The sequence below is a fragment of the Taudactylus pleione genome, unplaced genomic scaffold (assembly GCF_031769625.1).
Source record: "Taudactylus pleione unplaced genomic scaffold, aTauple2 ptg000157l, whole genome shotgun sequence".
Taxonomy (NCBI): Eukaryota; Metazoa; Chordata; class Amphibia; order Anura; family Myobatrachidae; genus Taudactylus; species Taudactylus pleione.
In genome coordinates, this window is record NW_028284559.1 from 7,447,260 (window position 1) to 7,473,430 (window position 26,171).

General features: G+C 43.2%; 1 protein-coding gene across 4 annotated transcripts in view; it reads left to right on the top strand.

Moving 5' to 3' along the window:
* The window catches only part of ADK (adenosine kinase), a 266,402-nt gene that overhangs the window by 234,449 nt on the left and 5,782 nt on the right, over positions 1-26,171 (top strand). For all 4 annotated transcript variants that reach the window (XM_088474985.1, XM_088474983.1, XM_088474986.1 and 1 more), the window contains 4 exons: positions 2,464-2,634; positions 9,792-9,827; positions 12,848-12,962; positions 23,880-23,966. In XM_088474985.1, coding sequence (XP_088331111.1) covers positions 2,464-2,634; positions 9,792-9,827; positions 12,848-12,962; positions 23,880-23,966 — 409 coding nt within the window. The remainder of the gene's footprint in view (positions 1-2,463; positions 2,635-9,791; positions 9,828-12,847; positions 12,963-23,879; positions 23,967-26,171) is intronic.

Consider the following 26,171-nt stretch of genomic DNA (forward strand, 5'->3'; position numbering starts at 1 on the left):
TGCTCAGTTCCATTCCAGGCCTCTACAAGCTTGATTCTCTCCAGGTGGAACAAACAGCATCATCTTATAAAGTTCTTAAGGGACTACAAACTTCCCCCATTTGAACCTTTGGTCTCTGTGGATTTGAAGCGGTTAACCGTAAAGTTGTTCTTACAAGGGAGGGTTTCCTTCCTAAGGTAGAGTCCCATTTTTATGTGAATGAAGAAATTATTGTTCCAGCTTTTCAGGCTCCAGACCTTTCTGTAGGTGAAACCTCTATGGATGTGTACGATTGTTCTTCCTTCTCCTGCCTTAATGTTTGTTAACTAAACTGAAGTCCTATGGCTAGGGGCAGGGTATATATGGGGAAGGACCCAGGGCATTCTGGGAGTAGAAGCTTTTACTGTTTGGTGCCTGGTCTTCCAACCATAATATCCCCATGGTATCCCTGTGGACCCTATTGACCTGAATAAAATGAGTCGTCTAGGTAAGTCTACCATAACTCTAATTTTTTTTACACTTACTGCCTCCATTAGTGTTGCAGCAGCAGTGGGTTTTGTTTGTTTTGTTACTACTTTTCAGTCTCAGTAGCTTGTCACTATTCACTGTGTTGCGAGTGATAGATGCTGGTACAGTGCCCTTTAACTAAACATTTGGGCAATGTATTTAACCCATGTACTTATATTGTTTTGCAGATGTGATTGCTTGTAAAGTAGAGCCGTTTAGGTTCTCATTCTTCTTTGTCTTTTCCCCTGCCAAACAGAGACATTATTATCTGATTTAGCCAGACAAGTATCTGGACAAAATAGTCAGGATTTTCGCAATTAAATTAACTTTAAGCTCTTATGCTTTTCACCAATGTCATTTAGATTTTTATTCTTACCTTTGAATAGAACATAAAGTTGGTCCCTGGATAACATAACTTACATTATAGAGAGCAAAGCAGAGCTATTAAGTACAGTACATGAGGACAACCTACATGACTATAACTCAGAAAGGGAGAGCTCCAGTATTTGGTAAGGTGTAGGAGGGCAAGTAATAATCGATAAATGAGATACTACTGAATGTTGAAGAGCTATTTGATCTCTATGCTGTCCATGCATGCTGCAATATCGCAGTCAACATCTGGCATCTGGAACTAAATTGCAGTGTTTGGCCTCCCGGCGCTCTGCTTAGTCGGGATACTGAGTGACAGGAGTGTGGGTGTGAGACCAGGCCCCCCTGACTCGCAGCACGCCCCCGTGAGAAGTGGCCACGCCCCCTTTTACGATTTAGAGCCCCAGTCCGTCCCTGCCTTGAGATGATGAGGGAAGCTATAACAACAAATGGCTGTGACTAAATGATGATATTCACGTCAAGTGGGAAGGGCAAAGTATATGATGGCGCTAACTGCGTCATCATGCCCCTGCCCATTCACTGTGGTGTGTGGGGCATAATGGCACATCAACAGACACCTTTACCATTCAGCTTTCAGGCATGTAACTACATCCAGGACTTAGATCGGTCTCCACCTATCTCAAGGGTCTCCTGCGCGTTTGAGGAGAGTAGGCGACTGAGTAAATACTGCTGGCTAGCTGCACACTATAAGCCTTTATTGAACAAAGATTATGTTCATTTTTAATAAACCTGTAAAAATAAATTGTTCAAGGAATTGAATCAAATACTGTGACATTTATCTATTTGAGTCTTATGGCTTTAATACATGGTTTCATTATTTGTAACCCCGTCTTGATTTATGTCATGATGTTTGTTTAGCTTTTATATTAAATATTGACATTAAGACACGCATCGGCTAGTCCTATGAGAAAAGAATGCTGGAAGAAAAAAAAGTTTATAGTCAATCTATGTAGCGGAGGTTCTGGCCTTAGAATTCAGGAGGTCTGCAGTGTAACTGGAACCCCCTCACCCAGGAGAGGATCACAAGAGCCTGAGATGATTATCTAACCACAAAGCCTCTGTGATATCAATGATCAGATAAATTCCTTGCTGTGTTTAGTCTATGGCACAGAAACCTAACCTCTAGCACTACTCAATAGTACTCAGGACTAGGGAGAGAGCTCTGGCTATGTTTGCAAACACTAATAATTTATTGATGCTCATGTTAAATCAGTCAGTCTGAGTAGGATTGTCTCTTTTCAGAGCAGTAAATTTGGATCTGTGCTGTGAAAGCAGCATGCTGATTTATAGTTACTGTAGTAGAGAGCTCCCCACATGTGCACACATCCTTGGATTGAGGGAGAGGAATGAACCCTAACAAGTACATGGGCTACACTTATTAAGCACGCAGAGTTATTTTTAATAGTGTGATGTCTATAGAAGCACAGACTTAATTATATAGTGTTTTTTTCTCTTGTTTCTTGTGCCGTCATTTAATATTTCCTGGAACAATATTCATCTGAAACGCAAACTAACACATTTAACAATAAATTGCTGTTTTATCTGCATAGTTTTAATGATGTTGTATTGATTATTTCCATCTGCCAGGGTTTCTTTCTCACAGTCTCTCCTGAATCCATCCTTAAAGTGGCCACTGAATCTTCGGAACACAACAAGATCTTCTGCATGAACCTGTCAGCCCCATTCATCAGTCAGTTCTACAAGGAACCACTCATGAAAGTCATGCCGTATGTGGACATTCTGTTCGGGAATGAAACGGTAAGAGAACTTCTCGTTGAGTGCAAAAAAACTAAACTATGAGGGAGGGATTGTTCTGATCTTCACAAATTATGCAGGAGCTTCTCTAGTTTTATGGTTCGTATGCTTTATTTTCTGGAGATTGATCACCATTTCTAATACTATCTCTGGAGAGTCTAGTTTCATACCCTCGTACAAATCATATCTTCTCCAAAAGATGCAACACCCTTAAAGAATGATTTAAATAGTGAAAATAATATATGCATTAGTTATGTTCTATTGTTGCCTTTTCTTCATCGACAGTGTTTATCACTGGCTTGTTTCCTATCAGCGCTTAAGTAAATCACGGCGAGAAAAGGTTACATGGTGACCTCAAACCTGCATAACGTGCTTACTTCTGGATTCCCTTCTGTATAACACTGTAGGTTGGAGTAACACCAGTCAGTGGGAGATGCCATCCAAACATCCTCTTTTTATTTGCACTTTTTTTTTTCTTTCAAATGTTAAGTATGGTCCAGAAATATTTTGATTTCCTGTCAAAAGATGTGAAGTGGGCTACACACTGTGAACTAATGTGACTGATGAACCAATTCTTAACTGGTTGTTCTGGTTCTCTAAACGTGTATGCAGCACCCAGGGCCGACTATCGTGTGCAAAGCAGTCTGATCCGATGATTGGGACGTACCTGCTGCAGGACATTTTGAGCTGATTTCTCTAACAGATTTCCTGTAATTGTCTGGATCTGAGCTTTATGATTGACGAGTGTGTACACCGTGTACAAAAAATTATCAAATAATGGAACAGCCTTTCGTATCCTTGTTACCATTGTTTTGGTGTGTGTATAGCTATACAGCGTAGTTGTAGAGTGGAGAGTATACTTTTCGTCTACAGTGGTATCCTTTTATTTTTTTTTATTTGTTTGATTGACAGTGTAACATAATGATAAACAGCCTTGTTGGTCCTGATTGCCATGGTAGAAGAAATTACGACCAAATGTTTTATACGTTGTATGTACAGAAATTGCTAACGTTACACGGATGAATACTTTCCTCAAGATGCTGAATGGAACTTTATCTTTGTTTCTTGTCAGTCACCAGCGTCCGTAGAAAAGGAAATATTCCAAATCTTTGCAATCTAGCGATCTGTGTTGGAGTTATAGGAGCACAGCACAAATTGGCATATAGGATGGGAGGAAGATGTCATACATAGTGTGATTAACTCCCTTTCTCCCGTGGGTCCGCTCTGCTCTAAATAACAGGCCTGCTCTTGGCTGCAAGAGAGCACTTTCTGAGGGCGTCTGTAGTCCAATTTGCTCCGTACGCTGTGAGAGATGTCTGACAAGCTCCTAAATTCCAAGTATTAGCACAGATCATTAGCATCTCATAGCAAGTAACAAGTGGAAGTTGAAGACCTTGGGCTAAATCAATACATGGCCAGTCTATTAATGAAAACACTGAGTGCTCCTTTCTGTGTTCATGATTTGTAGCATTCCCCTGCCCAGTGATAGGGTCACAATTACCCCTTAAATATTTAATTTAAATTGACAACTTTAACCTGTAGCAGTCACCTAATCTTCATTAATGTATCGGCCTTATAGCCTGTTCTATGTTTGGTTCACGTTTCTGTTCTCTTGCAGCCTGGTAGGGCTAACTAACACCGCAAAAGCTTTTTCACATGTCATTCATCGTAGCAAATCGTAACTGAGCCTGTTACATGGCCTGGTGCTTTCAGCCTGTTTGTAGAGGTGCACAAGTTCAGAACCCAGCAAGCATGTCTGGATTACTTGGCTCTCCAGGGAAGGCATAGTAAGTGCTAATTATACTTTGCCAATCATTAAAATGACTCTAGATGTAGTAACAAGGGATAGCTCAGTTACCTCATAGGAACGGAAGAATAGAGACACTTTAATTGCGTATTCCCCCTGTACCTTCTCTGCATTTTCATGAGAATTGAGCCTAACTGGCAAAGCGCTGCCTTGTAACTCCAGCGCTTTTGTGTTAGAAGTATGTACATGTACCAAAACATGTTTTAGTTCTATTACTCCTAAGACTATTTATTGGTCTCCAGTTAGCAAAAATATAGGAGTATGCAAGGGCACTCCCTAGTTTTAGCAGCCTAGGTGATTCTAAGTGGTACCCAACCTCTAAAATAACATAAATATAAAAGCAATAGAATCAACCTTTTGGTGCTACTAGAATTCCAGATAACAAACCAGTTAATCCATCTCAGTTCTTCAAATTTAGCAAAAAGTCCCAAAAGTCAATGGTCATTATGTGCTCTCATGATCAGATTTCCTTAATATTTGTTTCCAAAATATAGTCTGAATCCAAATGGGTGGACTTCAAATAAGATACCATAAAGCAGGACTTGACAAATTTTTCTAAAATCTAAGAGCCAGGATGAAATCGTAGGAGCCAGACCACCGACCCCTCAAATAATTACAGGAGTGAGTAAGGAGCACAGCTCTGTGTGTTATACACACTATACTAGTCCACAAAATGGTCACAGTTGAATGGATACAGTAAAATGGAGGCCCCCTCACTGCTCTGCACAGCTCCCCTGCTCCACCCTCCAGTAATAACAGACCACATTTCACATAAAACAATGGTACCAGAAAGTACAACATAACCCCCCACCCCTCAAGGTCACACCACTATCCCTCTGAAGCCACTCCACAATCCCTGGCCACGCATAGACCCTATTATCAGAGAACTCTATGCAGCCTGAGATAGGAGACAGTAGACAGTTGTGACATACAGGAGGATCAGCATAGACTGGGAAAGACAGCAGGGATCAGAGCAGGCCAGGATGGAGAGGAGTCATCAGCGCAGGCCGGGATGGACACAGGCACAGCAGTCACTGCAGGCGACACTAAGCACATGCACTCCTGTGCATGATATGAACACCGCAATACTATAGGCATGAAACTCTGCCAGAGCTGATGAGGATCTGCTTCCTCCCTCACTGCAAAATCTGGTAGCCAGGCAGCAAAATCTGGTAGCCATGGTGACCTGGCCCCCGGGATTTGTCGAGCCCTGTATAAAGGAGAAAAAGAGAAGCTCATATAGTGTAGTATATTTAAAAGTTTATGGTGATTTATTAATAATAAAGTGTCATTTAAGAACATAAATCCAAACAAAGTATTCCAAATAAATGGTGGTGTTTGGAAATGTACCGTGTGGGGCTCCAGATGAGGAGCAGTAAGGTGAGTTTTAACCTGGGAGGTTCCTGAATCCTTCCCACCTCCCCTCCTGGCAGTTTACTGGAACATCCACAAGGTTCGCTCCGATGACTCAGCAATGTGCAGGTAAGTATCCAATAGTGCCAACACTTTTCAAATTCTGTAAAATTCTTCCTCAGGGCTGTTAGAATTGTGTACATGTATCAAACTACGTTTTAACTCTATTACTCCTAAGGCTATTTATTGGTCTCAAGTCGCTTATTCTATCTTACAATTCTTTTTAATATATATATGTATATATAGAAGTGCTAAGGGCACTAATAAAATACAACCTGCTTGAGCGAAATATAAAATGTATAAAATATATATAACAAACACATAAAGTAAAAATGTATATAGAATGCTGGTACCAGACCTTTTTTTTTTTTCTTCTTTTTTCTTTTACAAGGACCTTTATTAATGCATACCATAAAAGTTGTAGAGAGCCCCCTAATAATAAAAAAATAAAAAAAAAAACCCTGGCAAATATATGAATTTGACAGTAAAAAACAGTCGGTGTTGCAGAAGTGATAATATCAAGAGAGATTTGGATGATATTTTGACAGTCCGTGTGCGTGCAAACAGTATAACCATATTGGTAGATGATAGTGTACTCTCACACACTAAGATACAGTGACAAATGTACTGCTGGCAAGTTTAGATGAAATCCCACGAGGAATAGACTGATTCGGTAACAATGAACATATAGGCATACAATATGCTAGCTGCTGTACTGATGGTAATTGGCATCTGACCTGTCGGAGAAGGACTACCTCAACGTGCTCTACCTTACTAAAAGGGAGTGCTGAACAGGCACAGCAGCACACGGAGTCCTTTATGGCAGAGGTTCCCAAACTCAGCCATTACAGTCCACATTTTAAGGATATCCATGCTTGAGCAAAGGTGACTTAGTACCTCAGTCAATTTGATTTAACCATCTGGACTCAAGAAAAGATGTCCTTAAAACCTATACTGTAATTGCAGAATTTGTGAAACTCTGCTTTATGATATGGAGTAATTAAGGTCCTTATTAAAATAAAAAATAAGTTTGTCATGTACCAGCGTTTTATATACATTTTTACTTTATATGTATTGTGCTATATTTATTTTATATTTGATTATATTAATAAATATATTTTCAGAAATATATCTGTTCTGTGAAGATGCACTGAACAGTGTATTTACTATGCCTATTGTTCAGCATAGTTGACTTTGTGCATTTTTTTTTTAACACAAATCTGTAGATTTGCAATGCAATATCCTGTATCCTATGAATACTTTGTGTAGGGAGCCATGACTAGTGTAGAAATGCAATTTATTGATTAGTGGGTAAAATAAGAGCTTGCACATGGGATGCAGTTTATAGTCCGGCGGACTAAATGCCACCGGTCTATATCCCGACAGGAGAAGTGCGACGAGGATTTAAGATAGGCGTCGAAATACCGATGCCTATCTTAATCCCGACGCCGGAACGCCGAACTACGACAGCCCGAACGACGGCAGCCCGCATGATGTAAGTCCGGGGCGTCCTTAGCATTAGCTGCGTGGGGGGGGGAGGGTTAGGTTAAGGGAGTGTAGCGGGTTTAGGGTTAGGTTTTGGAGGGGGAGGTCAGGATTAGGCACCCCTAGGGGGGATGGTTAGGGTTAGACACCCCTAAGGGAGGGTAGGGTACTTACCAGCCGGCGTCGGGATCTCCTCCTGTCGGGATTTGAACCGGCGGATAAACAGCTGTCTGTATTTCATACTGATTCCTTGCAGATCATGAATACATAGATGAGTGACAAGTAAAATGCTATACCTGTAAATTCTGCTTTATGCCAAGCACTGTGAGAATATTCATTCAGTTGATGGATCTCCCTGTCATTGTAATAAATTACTTTTTTTCATGCATTATTTGTGTGATCACTTGAAAATACTGTATTGAGAAGTTGGATAACAGAGACAGGTAAGGGTTGACAATATTGCCTGCCATTAGTCTCTACAGATGTGTAGTTTATGTAAGTGAAACACATGATCCAAAAAGTTCCTAAAACCAGAAATGGACAAATAATTCTTGTTGCTTTTTAGAATATAATTATTTATGATCACCCATCTGGTGATTTCTTCTATAGTCTCTGTAAAGAGCTTTGGCAAACTATTTCATGAAGAGAGAAATGCAGAGACAGAATGGGGAATGACTGGTGTAAATGTAGATATCTCTATTTTAGGAAGTGTTCAAAACTATGCAAACCCCTTATCTATAATACCTAAAGTCCAAGAATGTCTGGCTAATCCTGTAAATGGTTCTACTTATACATACCATGAAAACAGGGCTTAAAAAGGGAACAGTCACTTTTGTGCTGAAGCTGCCCTACCATGTACCACCTAAATGATGGTAACCTGATCCCTCCTCTAGCTAGAGCCCTAGGGAACACTTATCCTTCAGCCCTGGTGAATACTGGAATAGTGGGACACATTGTGGTGGGGATAGTTGTGTCTGAAAGCAATCGGCTACAATACAAAAATTATAGCTGCTTCAGATTTGGTGCCCTGTTCTCGCATCCTCTCCACTGCCATATACTGTATACTGAGAATCTGGCTAGGGGATCAATCGTATTACAAAGGTTCATGGGGGTAGCGCATCTGTGCTAATAATTTTGCCTATTGCACTATATGAATACAAAAAAATAGTTGTATTATGCTCACTCAGGAGAGCTAATAATAATCAATGTGGATGACTGCCTGCTGTCCCTACGTTTCTGGACAAGGCCTGCCTTACATGCTATACTTTCTCTTTAAAGCTGGGTACACTGTACAATATATTGTTCGTACAGTCAGTGACCGTTCTATCGTTCAGATTACTACGAGTGTGTACATATAATATATCTGTGAACTATGACATTCACAGATCATGAAGACATAGATGAGTGACAAGTAAAATGCTATACCTGTAAATTCTGCTTTGTAATAAATTACTTATTTTCATGCACTTTGTGTGATCACTTGAAAATACTGTAGAGTATTGAGAAGTTGGATAACACAGACAGGTAAGGGTTGGCAATATTGCCTGCCATTAGTCTCTACAGATGAATCCTATATGTAATGCTGCCCATCCACTAGGCGATTAAACCTAGCGATAACGACCATCGTTATCGCTCAATTGCTTGGTCATCGTCCTCAAATCGGGCAGTAAAATGTTAAAAACGATCAGCGATGCGCGTGCCCGCTGGTTGTTTTTAACATCTATCATCGCCAGAACATGACGGTCAACCTGATGACCGCCGTCAGGTTGCCATGTTCGGGGATGATTGATAGGCATACACTGAACGTCTGAACGTTCAGTGTATGCACTTCACCCCTAGGGGGACGACGTCACGATTATGTCGTCGTAATCGTGCCGTCGTCCCCACATCTTGTAGTGGATGGGCAGCTTAAGTGAAACACATGATCCAAAAAGTTCCTAAAACCAGAAATGGACAAATAGTTCTTATTGCTTTTTAGATTATCATTATTCATGATCACCCATCCGGTGATTCTGAACGATAGAACGTTTTATCGCTCAGAGCGTCTGCGAGTGTGTCCACGATGAATTTGAACGACGTCATTCACAGAAATATTGCGTCGGCCATGCAGCATGGCAGATGCGTTATATCTGTCACATCTGCTGATGTGTACCGTTGAATGTGACGTCACAAGTGGGTGGACATATTCAAACTGAGTCTGCTGGGCCGACGTATCATTTGTGCATAAACCTTACTAATCACTGAATAGGTTGTTTGGACAGCAGATCCATCGGCCCACTGTGTACCCCACAAAAGCTTACAGGGCTTCCTTGTAATACTATTACTATAGCAAATAGTTATATGCAGTGTAAAGAACTTTACAAGCTTTCAGATTTAATGTAGGTGTCAGTCTTCTCTCCGGAGTGGTGAGCATAAGACCAAATCTTTCAGTTAATGTTTTTATTCTGCATTTCAGGAAGCCGCTACTTTTGCCAGGGAGCAAGGATTTGAGGTGAGTTGAAACAAACAAGCTGCACCTTTTCCTCCCTGTTCTCGAAATGAAAAACGTGTGGCAGCCGAGGTGTTAAAGAGATTTCCGTGTTGCTATAGCTTATAACGGGATCCCACATTTTGGACAGTGATTGATGCACCATTGTGCTCACTGCAGTTGCCATGGCGAACCTTGGATTCGTCACATCTCACGCCCTCCCACCTTCTTGACACTCACTCTGTTCTTCACTCTGTCTGCCAAGGTGTCACCCCCATAATAGGCAACAGAGCCCTGACATGCACAACGTTGTCTGTGTATTTCTATTGCAGAACACAAATCTGTACTATCCAACCCGCAATAGCATCTAAAAATAAGATGTCTGCAAATAATATGTAATGTTCTGCACATTACTTGTGATGTGAATAGAAGTCAGTGTGATATTGGTGGAAGTCAGTAGTGACATAAACCTAATTGATGAACAGCGTAATAAAGGTCTACTTTGGTATTTATTGTTTTATATGGGATGTAGATAGTGGGCATCCCAGGGGTCAGGATGCCAGCGGTCAGAATACTGGCATCGGAATCCCGGGTCCAGAATCCCAATCTGACATCCGACTGTATGGGTTAGGTTTAGTGCTAAGGTTAGGCATTATGGGGAGGGTTAGGCTGTGGGAGAAGGGGTTATGGGGTGTGTATGTGGGGGGTGGGGTAGGCTTATGGGGCTGTGTGTGGGTGGGGTAGGGTTAGGCTGCAGGAGTAGAGGTTTAGACAGGCTACAGGAAAGGTGGGTTAGGATACTTGCCTAATTCTGTCGGGATGCAGCTGTCCGTATTAGATGTCCTTCATTAATACAGAGCAGACAAATGGTCTGTTGCCTACATAAGCTCTGATATGCCTGTGCGCCTTTTACATTTCTGTCAGGACTGCTTTTGAAAAACTCAGAACACCTTTTCTAACCTATCACTTCTGAACACTGAGGAAAATGGTTTGGAGTTGTAGTCATTGTATGGTAGCCTCTGCATATATTGCCATGACCGCACACGGGCAGATCCACCCCATGACTGATAATGGCTATTACGGTTATTAAAGTGTATATTCCCAGGTGGTTTTGCTCGTATGCACACAGAATGTAATTTGGCAATAGTTCTTTGTAAAATAAATAAATATATATATATATAAATATATATATATATATATATATATATATATATATATATATGTATATATTGTTATAATGTGTATGTATGTGGCACACCAGTAATATACAGCAGCATCTTTAAATCTATGACTACTTTTTATTTATCAGTCAATTTAATATTCATGTGTGTTTACATCACTATTGGATTCATTTAGCTCTCTGACCATTCCTTTTTTTTTCTGCCTTAGTTGCTATAGCAATTCTTGACACTTTATTGTGCATTGTCTTGAAATGAAAATACATTGCATCTCTGCTGCTTACCAATCATTGTATGTTTATGATGCGGCACACATAGGCAAGAGTTACTATGGTACAGTAGTTTACAAAGTAGGCTTGATCGCACATATTGGAGTTATATTGGGTAAACAGAGTGGACTGTACAATGGTAGCATTACTGTTGCCAAGGCTCCACAGGAAATGAAGAGGTGGAAGCCTGGTGCCTTTTCCTGCCAAATTTGGTCTAAACAGAAACAGGGGATTTGCTTATGGTGTATTGTCAGTCACACAGCTTGAGAAAGTAACCTTGGATGTAAGCGCTTTCAGTACTATATGAGGTGCCTGCTTTTAATTTCTGTTTATAGCCATGCTGGGGGAAAAGAGCAGTTGTAACATTTCTTACAGGAGTGTTTTTTCCTTTATTTTAATACGATCTGGCCACATGTGCACTTGTGCCGAACAGCCAGATCATTAGCGCGGTCGGACAGTGACCATAGGCGGACATCATCCAGCCAGGTTTTCCAGCTGTCTTGAGTAGAATATGAATGCCACCTTCCAGCCATCTGTTCAGGATTGGTATGCTTTTTCAACAATATACATTGTGATTTTCAGCCATTAAGCCTAAATAAGTGTCTAGAAAGAAAGGGTTAATGGTTCCTGTTAGCAGAAGTTACCGCAGCATTGATGCAGTGGTTCATGCCAGCTAGACCATGGATTTCTCTAGCCTCTTTAGATTTGTCATCTGATAACATGTGATAGCACTTGGCTGTGTTAGGTTCCAGGCTGATAAGATGGGTTTTGTTTTATGTGCTGAGATGGAGCTGTGAGTGACACATTCCTTAGGAAATAACTCTACAATCTGTTTATTGGTTGCACTGATAGCCACATTCCTTTCATTAGTCTTTTTCCTCCTTCTACCGGTCTATCTAGCAATTGAAGTTGTATGTAAAATCTTTAACGGTTTTGATGATTCTTGAAATTTCTCTAAATTGAATGGACAAACCCTTCCTTAACTAAACAAAAAATAAAATGATATTGCTAATGTCTTCTGAACATCCCCAAAATGTTTAGTCTAAACTACCAGATGGGAGAAGTTATAGTACTTCCTACAAACCTAAAGTTCTGTTAGCGATTGAAAGGTTTTCATCCATTATATCATGACACATTAACTGCCGTTGTATCCTAATTATTATTATCCTTTATTTTATATAGCGCCACAAGGCTTCTGCAGCGCCTTACATAGTACATAAGCAAATGAGCACACAAGAAAACTGGTATTAGCAGTACAAAACAATGCAGGACAAGGTTAATACACTTTGGTGCTTTAGCGACTGTAACACTTAAATAAGCAGCAGGTCATCAGCAACCAAGTGTTAGCTGCTGTTGTGGGGAGCTTAGGAGTAAATGATAGTTATAGGTAAGGGTAGGAGAAGCACGTGAGAGACAAGGGCCCTGCTCGTGAGAGCTTACATTCTAAAGGGGAGGGGCAGACAAACGGGTGTGACACAGATGGGGTAGGCGATGAAGGAGGAGCATGCAAGGTATTTAATATGCTATATGGAACACTAGTTCCGTAATATGTTTAATTTGATTATTTGTGATATTTTTCATGTGTTCAATTCCTTAGACCGAAGATATTAAGGAGATTGCCAAAAAGACTCAGGCTTTGCCAAAGGTCAACTCGAAAAGGGCAAGGGTTGTGGTATTCACGCAGGGACATGAGGAAACCATCATGGCAACAGGTTTGTTGTTTGATTTCGATATGTCACCACAAATTTGTTGTTGTGTTTTTTTCAGTCAGTGTTTATGTTTTGCTTTATATATTTTTTATTGTTTTTAAATTACTGATGCTTCTTAGTAGCTGTAAAAATCTACCTCCTTCCCACATAATTTCCAGGAAATTATATAAAGCCCTCAACATGGCTGAATAGCTTGCCCCAGTGGGACTGAGTCCTGCTGGGTACGATGTGGTTGACCTGTAGCTGTAATGATTGCTGAAGCAGGAGGTTTTCTATTGTACATCCGTTCATAGTGGGAACCAGAACACCTGCTCAGGTAACAAAGTTCTATCAATGAGGTGGAATTGTTTGTTATTTTATTATTTTTTCACAAATTGACTAGCTTATCAGAGCATTGTATGTCCTGATACAAAAATATTACCGTCCTTATGTCTTCAGACTTCTTGCGCTTATCAGATTTGTTAATTCTCACATGAAAAGGAGCAAATATAAAAAAAATCAATGTTTTAAAGATACTTTTCTGGGTGTGAGAGTGCAAATGACACTAAGGGCTGGATTCAATTAGCAGTGTCTGGGGCTATTCAGTTGCAGCTGGCGGAAGGTTCTGTTCTGTTCGCCAGGGGTTTTTGCTCTTACCACAGCCACTGCAAACGTGTTAACCCATAGCACTGGACACTTACCCCTGAAACTGTGTGTTAACGCTCGTTAGCCACAGATTTACCGCACAAGGAAAAGGGCTTGTACTGTAATTGGATAACTCCGGGCGTTAAAGTCTGAGTATACAAACCCGCAATAAGTATCACAGCTAATTGAATCTGGCCTTAAGCATTCATTGCTAGCCTGAGAGAACCTCTCCAAGCCAATCACACACACTTCAGTTACAGAGGCCAATTCATTACTACTAAAAAAAATCGATGGAGGTAATTAGGTTTAGAACTCGCATGGAGTTCTACCTAATTACCGGCGGAATTCATCATTCCTCCTCTCCATAAGTATCTGTTCCGAAAAGCTGTCATTTTTACGATGACAGCTTTTCAGAAAATAGATACTTTTCCCTCTCTACTATAACTTACCGCAGCTGTAATCAGTGCTGCGCATGTGCCGTTACGTTCACAAAATCGGCGCATGTGCAGCACTGTCTACAGCGGCAGTAATTCTGTGTCTGTCCGCCCCAACCCCACCCCCTCTGCTCCCCTCCCCCACCTACCTGGCTGCCTATCACAGGCTGCAGCCGCGGACCCCTACCTCCCACCCGGCGAGCTGAAGATTTTTTTATTTTATTTAATTTTTTTTAAACTTTACTGTATTTTTTTTTTTTACCTTACTGTGTTCTGTTGGTGAGAACACAGTGTCAGAGCAGGAGCCGGAGGAGGGACCAGGGAGCGACATAGGGAGCGGAGGAGGACCTGCCCACATTGACACAGGTAAGTATAACCCACTATACACCCAGGGGCATATCTACCCATTGGCCAGGATGGCACTCGCCAGGGGCGCCGACCAAAGGGGGGGCGCCGCCCGGCAGTACCACCAGTAGCCAAGGGGTGGACAAGTCCCCCGGGCCCCACAAGTGTAGGGCAGACCGCAGTGAGAGCAGTCTGCCCTACACAGTTTACAAACAGACGGCGGCTGTGTGTTTGTAATAGCAGCCAGCTAATGAGAGTCTGCCTGACACTCATTAGCTGCTGCGTCGTCCGCGGAGGGAGCCGGCTGGAGCTCACTCATGAGCTCCGTGTTCCGGCTCCCCCTACAGCATGTGATGGGAGAGACGAGAGACGTCATGACATCTCTCCCATGCAGGAGAAGAGCGGGCCGGGACTCGGACAGCGGCGGTCGCGTCAGGAGTGGGGACCAGGTAAGTTGCATTTTTTTTTGTTCTGTATGTAAGCCTGGCACGAGGGGGGGGGGGGGGGGGGTCACTGAAATAGCGGGTGTCCACTACTGGGGGCACTTTATGGGAGGGGTGCCCGCTACTGTATTGGGGTGGCCACAACTTGGGGCAATTTATGGAGGTGGCCACTACTGGGAGCACTGTATAGGGGTGGCCACTACTGAGGGCAATTTAGGGGGGGTGGCCACTACTGGGGGCACTGTATAGGGGACTACTACTGGGTACTATTACTGGGGGCACTGTATGGGGGGGACTACTACTGGGTACTATTACTGGGGGCACTGTATAGGGGGAACTACTACTGGGGGCAATGCAGCATAGGGGGGATTACTGCTGGGGGCACTGTATAGGTGGGCTACTACTGGGGGCGCTCCTATAGGGAGGACTACTACTGGGGGCAATGCAGCATAGGGGGGATTAGTACTGGGGGCACTGTATAGGGGGCACTACTACTGGGGGCAATGCAACATAGGGGGGATTACTACTGGGGGCACTGCATAAGGGGTGTAGAGGGGCGCCAGTACATTACATTACCAGGGGCGCTTGGATCCCTAGATACATCCCTGTATACGCCACCTGAGAATGGCTTTATAGTAACACCATCAAGTTCTGAAAATACATAATTTTCGGAATTTGATGAATAGACTAATTTCTACATCCCCATACTAATGTCTGGGGAGTGTGGAAATTAATACAGGCGGACTTAACCAGGAGATATCAGTGATCTCTCCTGTGTTAAGTGTGTTAATGAATACTAAAATAACGGTAATTAAGGAAAATGTCCTTTAAAACCGTTATTTTAGTGTTGATGAATAGGCCCCTCAGTGTTTACAATGGCTTGATGTTTAACCACCCATGACTATTTATCAAAAGGGATTGATTTATTTAGGTTAATAAAACTCTTCACACTCAAGTATACACCATATAAGTTGCTGTACAATGGATTGCTGTTATGACTCCAATACATTCTGGTCCTGCTTGGAAAAGAAACAGTCAGTAATCCTTGCGCTTTTTCCTAATAATGAATTTAAATCCTTACAGAATCTCACTTCACCACATTGCTTGTAATTATCTCACCCACACCTGCTCTTAGCTAGTGCTGTAGTACTAGAACGGTTCCCAGTGAATTCCCCACCTCCAACAGGACAGAATATTTTGCAAGCGCTGCTTTTCCTTGTAAATCTGCCTTCCATCAATGTAATGTTTCTAGCGTTCTCTCTTTTAGTGTAAACGTATTTATTTCAATAAGTTTCAGGGCATTCTTTCCATTTTTTTAAGATTATGGATTGGTTGAAAAGAAAGGGTGTGAGTACTACTAATAAATACTTTTATATTATGCTTCCCTTTTTAGTAGACAAATCCGCCTCCCAGGCTCTGATTTACAAAACCACTGCACCCTGTGACATTTCATGATAAGAAAATAAGTGGCTAGTAACCCTTCGCCATCAGGAAAAAGGACTTCCTTTCAAGCCTAGAAGTTTTTGATCTATGCCACAAACATTAAAAATAGATCCACGTAGCAGCAATGATCTCGCTGGGGAGAAGTCTGCTCCACCTAATTTGAAATTACTTGCTTGCTCCTTTGGTAATTAATTGCGAGAGACTAGGATCCTTTTTAGGATCGGATAATTAGGACCTTAATTGCTACAGTAAATGTCTGACTGGGATTCCCCCCTGCTTATAATTACAAGTATGTTTTTGGTGTAAGCCGTGTCAGGTTAATTTGAAGTTTATCAATCGTTCCCTTAGTGGAAGAGGATGATTGAATCAAACGAATATATATCATTTTCACTTAGCCTCTTTGAGGGAGAATTCCAACCTGACTGGTACAGCTTTATTTACGAAACGCTTCCCGGCGGGTTGGAGGTGAAAATATAAAGCGGCACTTGCAGTTAGTGTAAAGCTTGGCATGCTTTACACTCCCTGTGATTGCTGTTTAAAATATTCACCCTCTCCAACAGCGCTGCTTTGTAAATAATGACTAGGGATGTGCAGGCTCGGATAGGTTCGAGTTTGCACGTGGAGTTCGGATTTTTCCCTCCAAAAAAACGGAACTCAGAAAGAGGCAAAACGTCATCTCATTCCTGGACTTGTCCAGGAATGATGATGTTCGTCCATGTAAGATGACGTTTTGCCTCTTTCTGAGTTCCGTTTTTTTGGAGGGAAAAATCCGAACTCCACGTGCAAACTCGAACCTCTCCGAGCCTGCACATCCCTAATAATGACCCTAGACATAGTGATAAACTGACACAAGATAATTTAGCTGGTGCTTGTACAGGGGGCAACCAATAGTAAATAGGGAGCTTAATGTGGGCTATTGTTTACAAGTTAGTAGAATAATGAAAACATTAGATTCCCCACTTACCCCTCTGCTTCCCCTCCCTCACATTGTCTTGTCTGTGCAATTAGACAATGTTAGTCCTCTGATTCCAGCTCCCTTCTTCTGCTCTTAGCCAGATATACCTTCTCAGGTTTCCAACATACTCCAAATAGCCAAGGGAATTACCAGCTGTTTTCAAGGATTATACAGTCACATCAGGATGACACAGTTTACTGGCATAGTTAAAGTTTGTGTTTCCCACACTATTGTCTCTCCCCTTGTGACTGGGAGTTAAAATGTCTTCATTTATTGGACCAAATTATCATTATTTCAAAACCATTTAAATAATTCTTATTTATTACCAGTTCTTTATATAGCACACACACATACCGCAGCGCTTTACAGAGAATATATAGCCATTTACATCTGTCCCTGCCCCAGTGGAATTTACAGTCTATATTCCCTACCACAGGACGGGTATGGCATATTGACATTCAAGATGTTGACCAGCAGAAGGGGGACAGAGCTATGTCACCACTGACATGCCAGTAGTGTGCTGTAAAGCAATTGTAACCCTGACATCTTTAGAACTTTAACAGCGTTTGCAAAGCATTATTTGGCAGGTTTGACGGAGGAAACCCACACAAGCGTACATACAAACTCCACACAGTTAGGGCCTTGGTGGGAATGAAAACCCAAGGCCTGAATAGTATGAGGCAGTAATGCTAGCCATTGCACCAACCTAAATTCTATATCCCAGGCACACACCATATCAATTAACCTAGTAGTCTGTTTTTGAGCTCTAAGAGGAAACCATAGCACAGAGAAGAAACCCACAAAAACATAGAGAACATACAAACTCCACACGATATAGCCCTGCTTTTGTGGTTCAACCCGTAACCTCCACTCTGTAAGGCCTTAATACTTAACCACTTTTCATTTTAAAATCCAAAACTGTGATTGCATCAGGCAATTCCTTCTTGCGTAACTCAATATAAAGTTAATATTACATATCCTATTTTGAAACTATTACTTCCCTCTGCCCAGTTGCTGTGTGTTAATTTTTTTGGGAAGCTTAAATATCATTTTGCCTTCAGTGTAACCCTAAGCAGGCCCCCTACATAATCACGTCTGTGTTACAGATGCTCTTGTAAGAAGTATTGTTGCTTGATTGAGTCAGGATGCTCTGGGAGGTTCTCATAACCCTGCTTTGTCTGGGCTGTGCAGGCTCCATTGACATGATAATGAATAGAGCAGTGCTTGTAACGAGTGGGGCTGTCCTGGCACCTCTCCGTTCCTCATCTTCCATTGCCCTGAAATTCAGCATGAACAGACAGGCCAGCTGCTTCCAAAAATTCCCAGTTGGTTGCCTCGGAGAATAAGACGACAGAGAGGAGGCCTCTGCTGCCATGCACAAGAGTGTATAGATAGCACGTATACCTGAACAACGGGCGCATCCTATTCCAGAAGGCTGAGAGTATGTAGTATGCAGTATCTGCTTCTCTGTGTGTGAGAAGCACAGAAGCTCAGCTCTTGGTTTTCCTACTACTGTACAGCCCATTTAAGTTTCTGAGACTCTTTAGTTGTTAATGCTTAAACATAAATACATATTTGATATATTCCTTCTATCGTAGCGGTTATGAATGCCGCTCCACTTAATCAGTTTTACCGTATTGTGATATTGCAGTTGATACACAAACTCAATTTTCTGTGTAAAACGAATTTGCAGTAACCTGCAGAAGAGCATTGTACCCTAAGGGTATGTATTAGTTAACATGCCAGAATTCGGTATTTGCGCAATTTGTAAGATCATCAAAACAAAGGAACTGGTAAATCAAAGCCTGGATTCACATTCTGGAAAAAAAAATACTTTTGCAAGTTGTTTTTAATGTAACGCCAAAGATTCTGCAAGCATTGCTGTGGAAGGATGTTGCAGATTAAAAGTTAAGTTGAATTGTCATGGGTACAGGTTTGTATTTTGCTTCCTGTACAGAAAACCATTGCTAGCCACATAACCTACAGTAATGAAGCAGGTGCAGAAAAAAATGCTGCAAAGTAAGAATGCTTTAGAAAATAGAAGTGTTTATCAATTAACAAAATGCAAAGTGAATGAACAGAAGAGAAATCTAAATCCAATCACAAGATACTTATCCATCATGCAATACCATCAGGGAGGCATCTGATTGGCTCAAAATTTATTCTGCAGCAGGACAATGAATCCAAACATACAGCCAGCCAATGTCATTAAGAACTATATTCAGTGTAAAGAAGAACAAGGAGTCCTGGAAGTGATGATATGGCCCCCACCAGGGCCGGATTAACAATGGGGCGGGTGGAGCTACAGCTCCAGGCCACCCCATGAAAATAGGCCCACGGGACCAACTGCAGTGCAGGTAGTGGTGACAGGAAAAAAAAATATTTCCTATCACCACCCCAACATTCCGAAGCCCTGTCCTTCCTATCTAACCTAACGGCCACCAGAATCATTGTTCATTATACCCTCCTGCCGCCCGAAGCCCCGCCTACTGAATCAACTCTGCTCAAAACGCCTCCCCCAGACTGTCCAAGACTCTGCCTTCGGACCGTCCTGATTAGCGCTAAGCCCCGCCCCTAATTCGCGCTAGGCTCCGCCCCCAAAGCGCTATTTCTGGGATGACTGAAACTGAGCACCCGGGTCTTCTAAAGTTCCACCCACTCACCCCTCCATCAGTACTGCAGCCGGGCACTAACCAGAGGTGGGTGTAATGCTGGCATCTGTATATATGTGTGTGTGAGTGTTGCCACAACACAAGTATGACCCCTGCTGACAGCTCCCTCCTTACACTCCCCCATACAGTAGAATGTCCTGCAAAGAGTCCTGTGAGAAATAAAACCTGCAATGCCAAAAAAAAACATTTAAATCATTGAGACAGGTAACCCCAAACACAAGCTTTTCCATCACAATTATGTATAGTGCAGGAAAGTAAAAATATTTTTTATTCTGATTTTATTTTGTTTGTGCACCAATATGTATTTTATTTCACTGATTTTAGATATTAAAGATAATAGAATATTGTTCCTAATTGGAGGTGCACCATAATTTTTCTTTGCCTTGTGCACCATTAACTGTTGATAGGCCTCTGTATGTGACGTCACATACTGTAGGTACCACCACTCTCTGAAGCAGCTGTGCCCGACCAGTGAGCACAGCCACTGATCTGTGAAGGTGGCCCAGCTGGGTGACTGATACTCCCTTGCTGGCTGCCTGGCTTCTGCTAACAATGATCACTGCACTGGTATGCAGGCACTGACAAGATTTTCATTTTATATATATATATCAAACAAAGGACCCTGATTCAGACCCGATCACAGCTGCGGACGCTCGCAAAAGGGGCCGGGTATGCAAATCAAGTGATCGCTCTTTGCGGTGTAAGGATGCCTCTGTATCTTAGTGAGTGACGGGAGTGAGCGTACGCAGGACTATAAAACCTCCCACCTGTCACTCACTGCACACGTCATCTCCAGGAAGTGTGTGTTTAATTGGGAACATCGAGGGCCATCGGAGCTGCTCGCAGCGCTTGAGGTAGACCATACCATCCCGCAAGCACTGCAAGCAGTTCAGGATACAAACAACCAAGTGACGTGTTCAATGACGCTACTTTGCTAATTATGCACACCAGGGGCAGAACTATGGGAGACAATGGAGGCGCCTGCCGCCGGGCTCCAGCACTGAAGGGGCATCTCCTTCATTGTCCACAACATATTCACCCCACTTAGGGCTGTAGCTATGTACCCGGAGTGTACCATCATGGCTGCCCAATACATGGCACCTCTTCCCAGCACCTGAGAAGCCACCATACACTAGTGGAGAGCTCCATGTCAGACCATCAGCTGCCACCATCTGTCTGTCTATAACCTGTGCCCACTCATTAGTGTCGCCGCTCCTCATCAGTTCCTTTTTTCAGTGCGACACATCCGGTACCCTCCTCACCCACCACTCCCTGTCTCACTCCTCCCTGGCGGCTGTATAGGCATGCAAAATGCTACATTACAGTGTCAGCGGCTGTGACAGGGGGCACCAAATTATAACTTGCCTCCGGGCATCTGGGATGAACTTACGCCACTGATGCACACCCATTAAACTCCGTTTTGGCACCCAGACACGCCTGCGTTCGCACATCCACACCCCCGTTCACAAGCGCCTTCCCCTGTTACCACCCACAAACGGCGCAATCTGTCACTCAAAGTAGCGGCCAGGCTGTGTAGAATGAGCGCTCGTTTCCCGATCGCTAAGACTGGCTTGCACACGCGCATTGCAAACCATACGCATGCGCATATGTGCGATTATCGGCAAGAACGAGTGAGCGCAGCTTATCGATCGGTTCTGAATGAGCTCCAAAGAACGAAGGCGCAGGCACTTAAAAATAACAATACCAGTGAAATAAATAACTCAAAATTCAAAGATAGCGTTGCACAGGACTGAGGCTCTACTTTTCCAGAGTGTTAAAAAAACCAACAAGACGCACCCCAATGGTGCAGTATTTTCTGATTCCACCTGTGTGCTCAAAATTAATAATATGATGTAAGGCATAAGCCCATTTATTTTATCTCTGGTATGACGCCTTATTGTACATCATATTATTAAGTTTGAGTACACAGAAGTGGAATCAGAAAATACTACACCATTGGGGCGCATCGTGTTGGTTTTGATATATATCTGTGTATTTTAGAGTCTTTTGATGCAGCTGCATCCTTATGCTAATGCTGTGGCCAATTTTATTAATAGTGAGACGCCCACTTGCAGCGTCTTGCGGCGTTGCAGTGCGATCTCTGTGCGTCTTTAGACCATCTGTGCACCAATGGATGCATCCGATACTGTTCTGCATCTCTAAGCGCTAACAATGGGAACGCATGCACTGTGCGACTGGGACTCATGCACAGAATTAAAAACATTGGCCAACTGCATGCGGTATCAGACCCTATGTGACTTTGTTTTGGATCTCACTATGGTGTCTAGATCTAACAACTTCTCAGTATAACTATTAATAGGATAAGGTATCTTTATAGAGAAAGATGTCACATTCATTACATCACTAAGTGACCCGTGTGCTCTTTAATAGAGACATTTTCAGATTTACAGTATGTCATCACTATGTGCCATTTTAACAAGGAGTGTTCTTCTTTGTAGACTCAAGCATTACACTACTGATATAAGCAAAAAGGGAAGAGAGATTCTGGGGTCTATTCACTAAGCAGTGATAGGAGACAGAGTGAAAAGTGATAAGGTGCCAGCCAATCAGCTCCCAACTGTCATCTCACAGGCTGTATTTGAAAAATGACAGTTGGGAGCTGATTGGCTGGCACCTTACCACATACTTATCACTTTTCACTCTGTCTCATAACACTGCTTAGTAAATAGACCCCTTAGGCTTTTAACGGTAGGGACTAGTCACATCACACAACACAGGCCACAACTGCTGTGCAGACGGGATGTAGTCAGGATACCTGCTGGCGCTATCCCGCTTGCCAATATCCCGACACCGACATCCCGAAATGGGACTAAAGATATCTTTAGCCTATCTTTAGCCCCACTACAGAATCCCAACACCCGGCTTACCGATAGTAGGTAAGCCGGGCGTCAGCAGCGGATAGCCGTGGGTGGGGGGAGGGTTAGGTTTAGGGCTCCCGGGGGGACTTAATGTTAGGCACCTCCCCGGGAGGGTTAGGGTAGGGGAAGGGGGTTAGGGTTAGGCACCTTTAGGGGGGGTTAGGATTAGGCACCCCTCCGGGTGGGTAAGGATTAGGGGGCAGGGGGTTAGCTTTAGGCACTAACGGGGGGAGGTTAGGCACCCCTAAGGGAGGTTTAGGGGGGGGGGGGGAGGGTTTACTTACCTGGCGATGTTGGGATCTCCTCCGTTGGGCTGATGCCGCTGGCATTTCAATCCAATTCCGTGCAGACAACACCCCCACATCACTAGTCAACCCCCCAAGCACTGGACACACCACGTGCGGTGCACACAATAGGCCCTTTATAAATTTCAGCTCCAGGCCCATGTGGGCCTTAATCTGGCACTGGCCCCCACAAAGCCCTGATCTCATCATTATCGAATCTGTCTGGGATTACATGAAGAGACAGAAGGATTTGAGCAATCCTACATCCACAGAAGATCTGTGATTAGTTCTCCAAGATGTTTGGAACAACCATGCCTGCCGAGTTCTTTCAAAAACTGTGTGCAAGTGTACCTAGAAGAATTGATGCCGTTTTGAAGGCAAAGGGTGGTCATACCAAATATTGATTTTATTTAGATTTCTCTTCTGTTCATTCACTTTGCATTTTGTTAATGATAAAAATAAACTATTAACACTTCTATGTTTGAAAGCATCCTTAGTTTGCAGCATTTTTTCCACATCTGCCTAAAACTTTTGCACAGTACTGTATATATTTTTTAAGTGAATACCGATAGTCAATATAGGGCTTTAGAAGCACTATGTTAAAAAAATGGATCCTGCTTCATCACCAATTGGACCATGAGGATTGGAGGCAAAAGCTTTTATGTGGGTATGATGAACTATCTTCCCAATCCCAGACATTCATCAGGAAGTTGGCTAGTGCTGTTTGCCTATCTTTATAGCAAATCCTTTACATTCTACTATTTGCATTACTTGTAGTATAGTCATAATTTAGACATATCTACTTCAACTCTTAAAATTAACTGAGCTTTTTTCTCCCCAGCGGAAGAGGTTGTGTCCTTCCCGGTGATCGAAATTGACCAGAGTAAAATAGTAGACACAAATGGAGCTGGAGATGCGTTTGTTGGGGGCAAGTACTGTTTGGTCCTGCATAGCTTAAAGAAAGCTTCTTCTTTTTTTTTCATTTCCCTTCTTTACTTGTCTTGTATAAATATTAGGTTCATTGAGGGGATCGTTGGTTTTTGTATATAAATATTTGTTTATATAAAATTGTCAAACAAAGTAGCTTAGTGTCTTGAAAGTAAGTCCATTTGCAGAGCTCACTGTTCAGTAGCATTGCCACTATTTGTTGTCATTTCTCCATAATGGCTATCTCCCAGCTGATCCTTTCCATCAGTCTTATTCAGTTTCCCAAATTCTTATACAATATAATAACTTGGGGACTTGGCATGACCAGCAAATATACATTGACCTGTGCTAGGTAGGGTTGCTAGGTACAATTCTGCAACTAAGCAACTCTGGTGGTACTGCACTTCGTTTTTTTGGGGGGTTTTTATATATATTTTTCTTCTACAGAGTCCATAGGGCTCCACAGGGTGACAATAAGGTGTAGGTGGTACTTGGAGGACCGGACACCAACAGCAAAGTTTTTTTCTATCCCAGGATGCTCCGGTCCTACCCCCTATACCCCTTCCACAGCTTGAAGGCAACTCCATTTTGTTGGTGTCCGGCAGGAGCTGGATCACCGTTGGAACAGTTGGGCTGCTTTTAAGCTGCTTTGAGTACTGGTCTCCTAGCTTCCAAGGCATCTGCTACTTCCGTGGTAGCCTGCCGTATCATTTGGCTTCGCTCATGGAAGGCAGACTCGGACTCTAAAAAGGCTTTGGAGTCTCTGCCTTACTTTGGGGAGGTCCTGTTTGGCCCAGAATTGTACAAGATTGTGACTACCTTGGCAGCTTCTAAGACGGCGTTCTTGCCACCTCTGCATCTACTACGAAGCCTCGAATGTCATCCTTTTGGTCCTTTCATCCCCTCAGTCCTTTCCACGGCAGTCGACGTCCACAAAGGCCTCCAAGCCCAAACAGGCCTGGGCTACTAGACGTTCACCTACCAAATCTGAGGACAAGCCTTCAGCCTGACTGGGTGGGCCTCTCCCTGGGGATTCCCAGGGTGGGAGGCCGACTTCTTCAGTTCGCCCAGTTCTGGCGTCAGACCACCACAGACGCCTGCGTGTACAGGAAGTGGTCTCCCAAGGATCCGCCCTCTCATTCCTGGAGCGAGCCCCCAGCAGTTCTTTTGCACAGGACTTCCATCGGACCCAAGCAAAGCCCTGCTCCTCCAGAAGGCCATTCAGTCCTTGCTGCTCTCGGGGGTAATAATTCCGGTTCCCTCATAACAGCGAGGGACGGGTTATCATCTTACCCTTTTCTTGATTCAGAAGCCCAACGGGTCTCATCGACCTATCCACAACCTCCGGTCTCTGAACAAGTTTATCAGGGTGCCCAGGTTTTATATGGAAACCCTATGCTCTATTGTCCTGGCTATGGAGCCTGGGGACTTTATAGTGTCTCTGGACATTCAGGACGCTTACCTACATGAACCCATAGCGCCCTCTCATCAGCAGTATCTCTGGTTTGTTGTCCTACAGCAACATTACCAATTTCAAGCACTGCCTTTTGGAATTTCTACTGCTTTTCGGGTCTTTACCAAGATCATGGCAGTTATGGCGGCCTATCTTTGTCGTCAGGGAATCAGATTGCTCCCGTACTTGGATGACCTCTTGCTATGAGCAAACTCCCCAGAGATTCTTCACCGCCATCTACAAGTAACCATTGCCTTTCTACAAACGGATGGTTGGATGATCAACTGGAATCGGCGTGGCGGGTGGGGGATGGTGCGCTAGCGGGTGGGGGTTGGTGCGGCCATGGGAGTTACTGCCAGACAGACTGCATCATGTCGATGTTCATGCTCCTAGCAGGTCCCTGGAACAGTAGGAGTGGAGGTGCTGTCACACCGCCGCATGCCGCTGAGCACCATGGTCTTGCTCGGCGGCATACAGCAGAGTATCAGCACCTCCACACCTACTGTTCCATGGACCTGCTAGGAGCATGAACATCACACTCCGACAGCGGGTGTGTAGGTGAGCCATGGTGTGCTGTTCCTGCCTAGCTGGATTCACCGCTCCTGCCTCCTCCTCTGAAAAAAAAACTGAGAGCGACGGTGGGGACCGTTATTATTGGATGATGGGAGTAGTGGAGGGGGGTTGTTATTGATGCAGGGAGTGGGGGGTTGTTAGTGATGCTGGGAGTAGTGGGGGGGTTGTTAGTGATGCAGG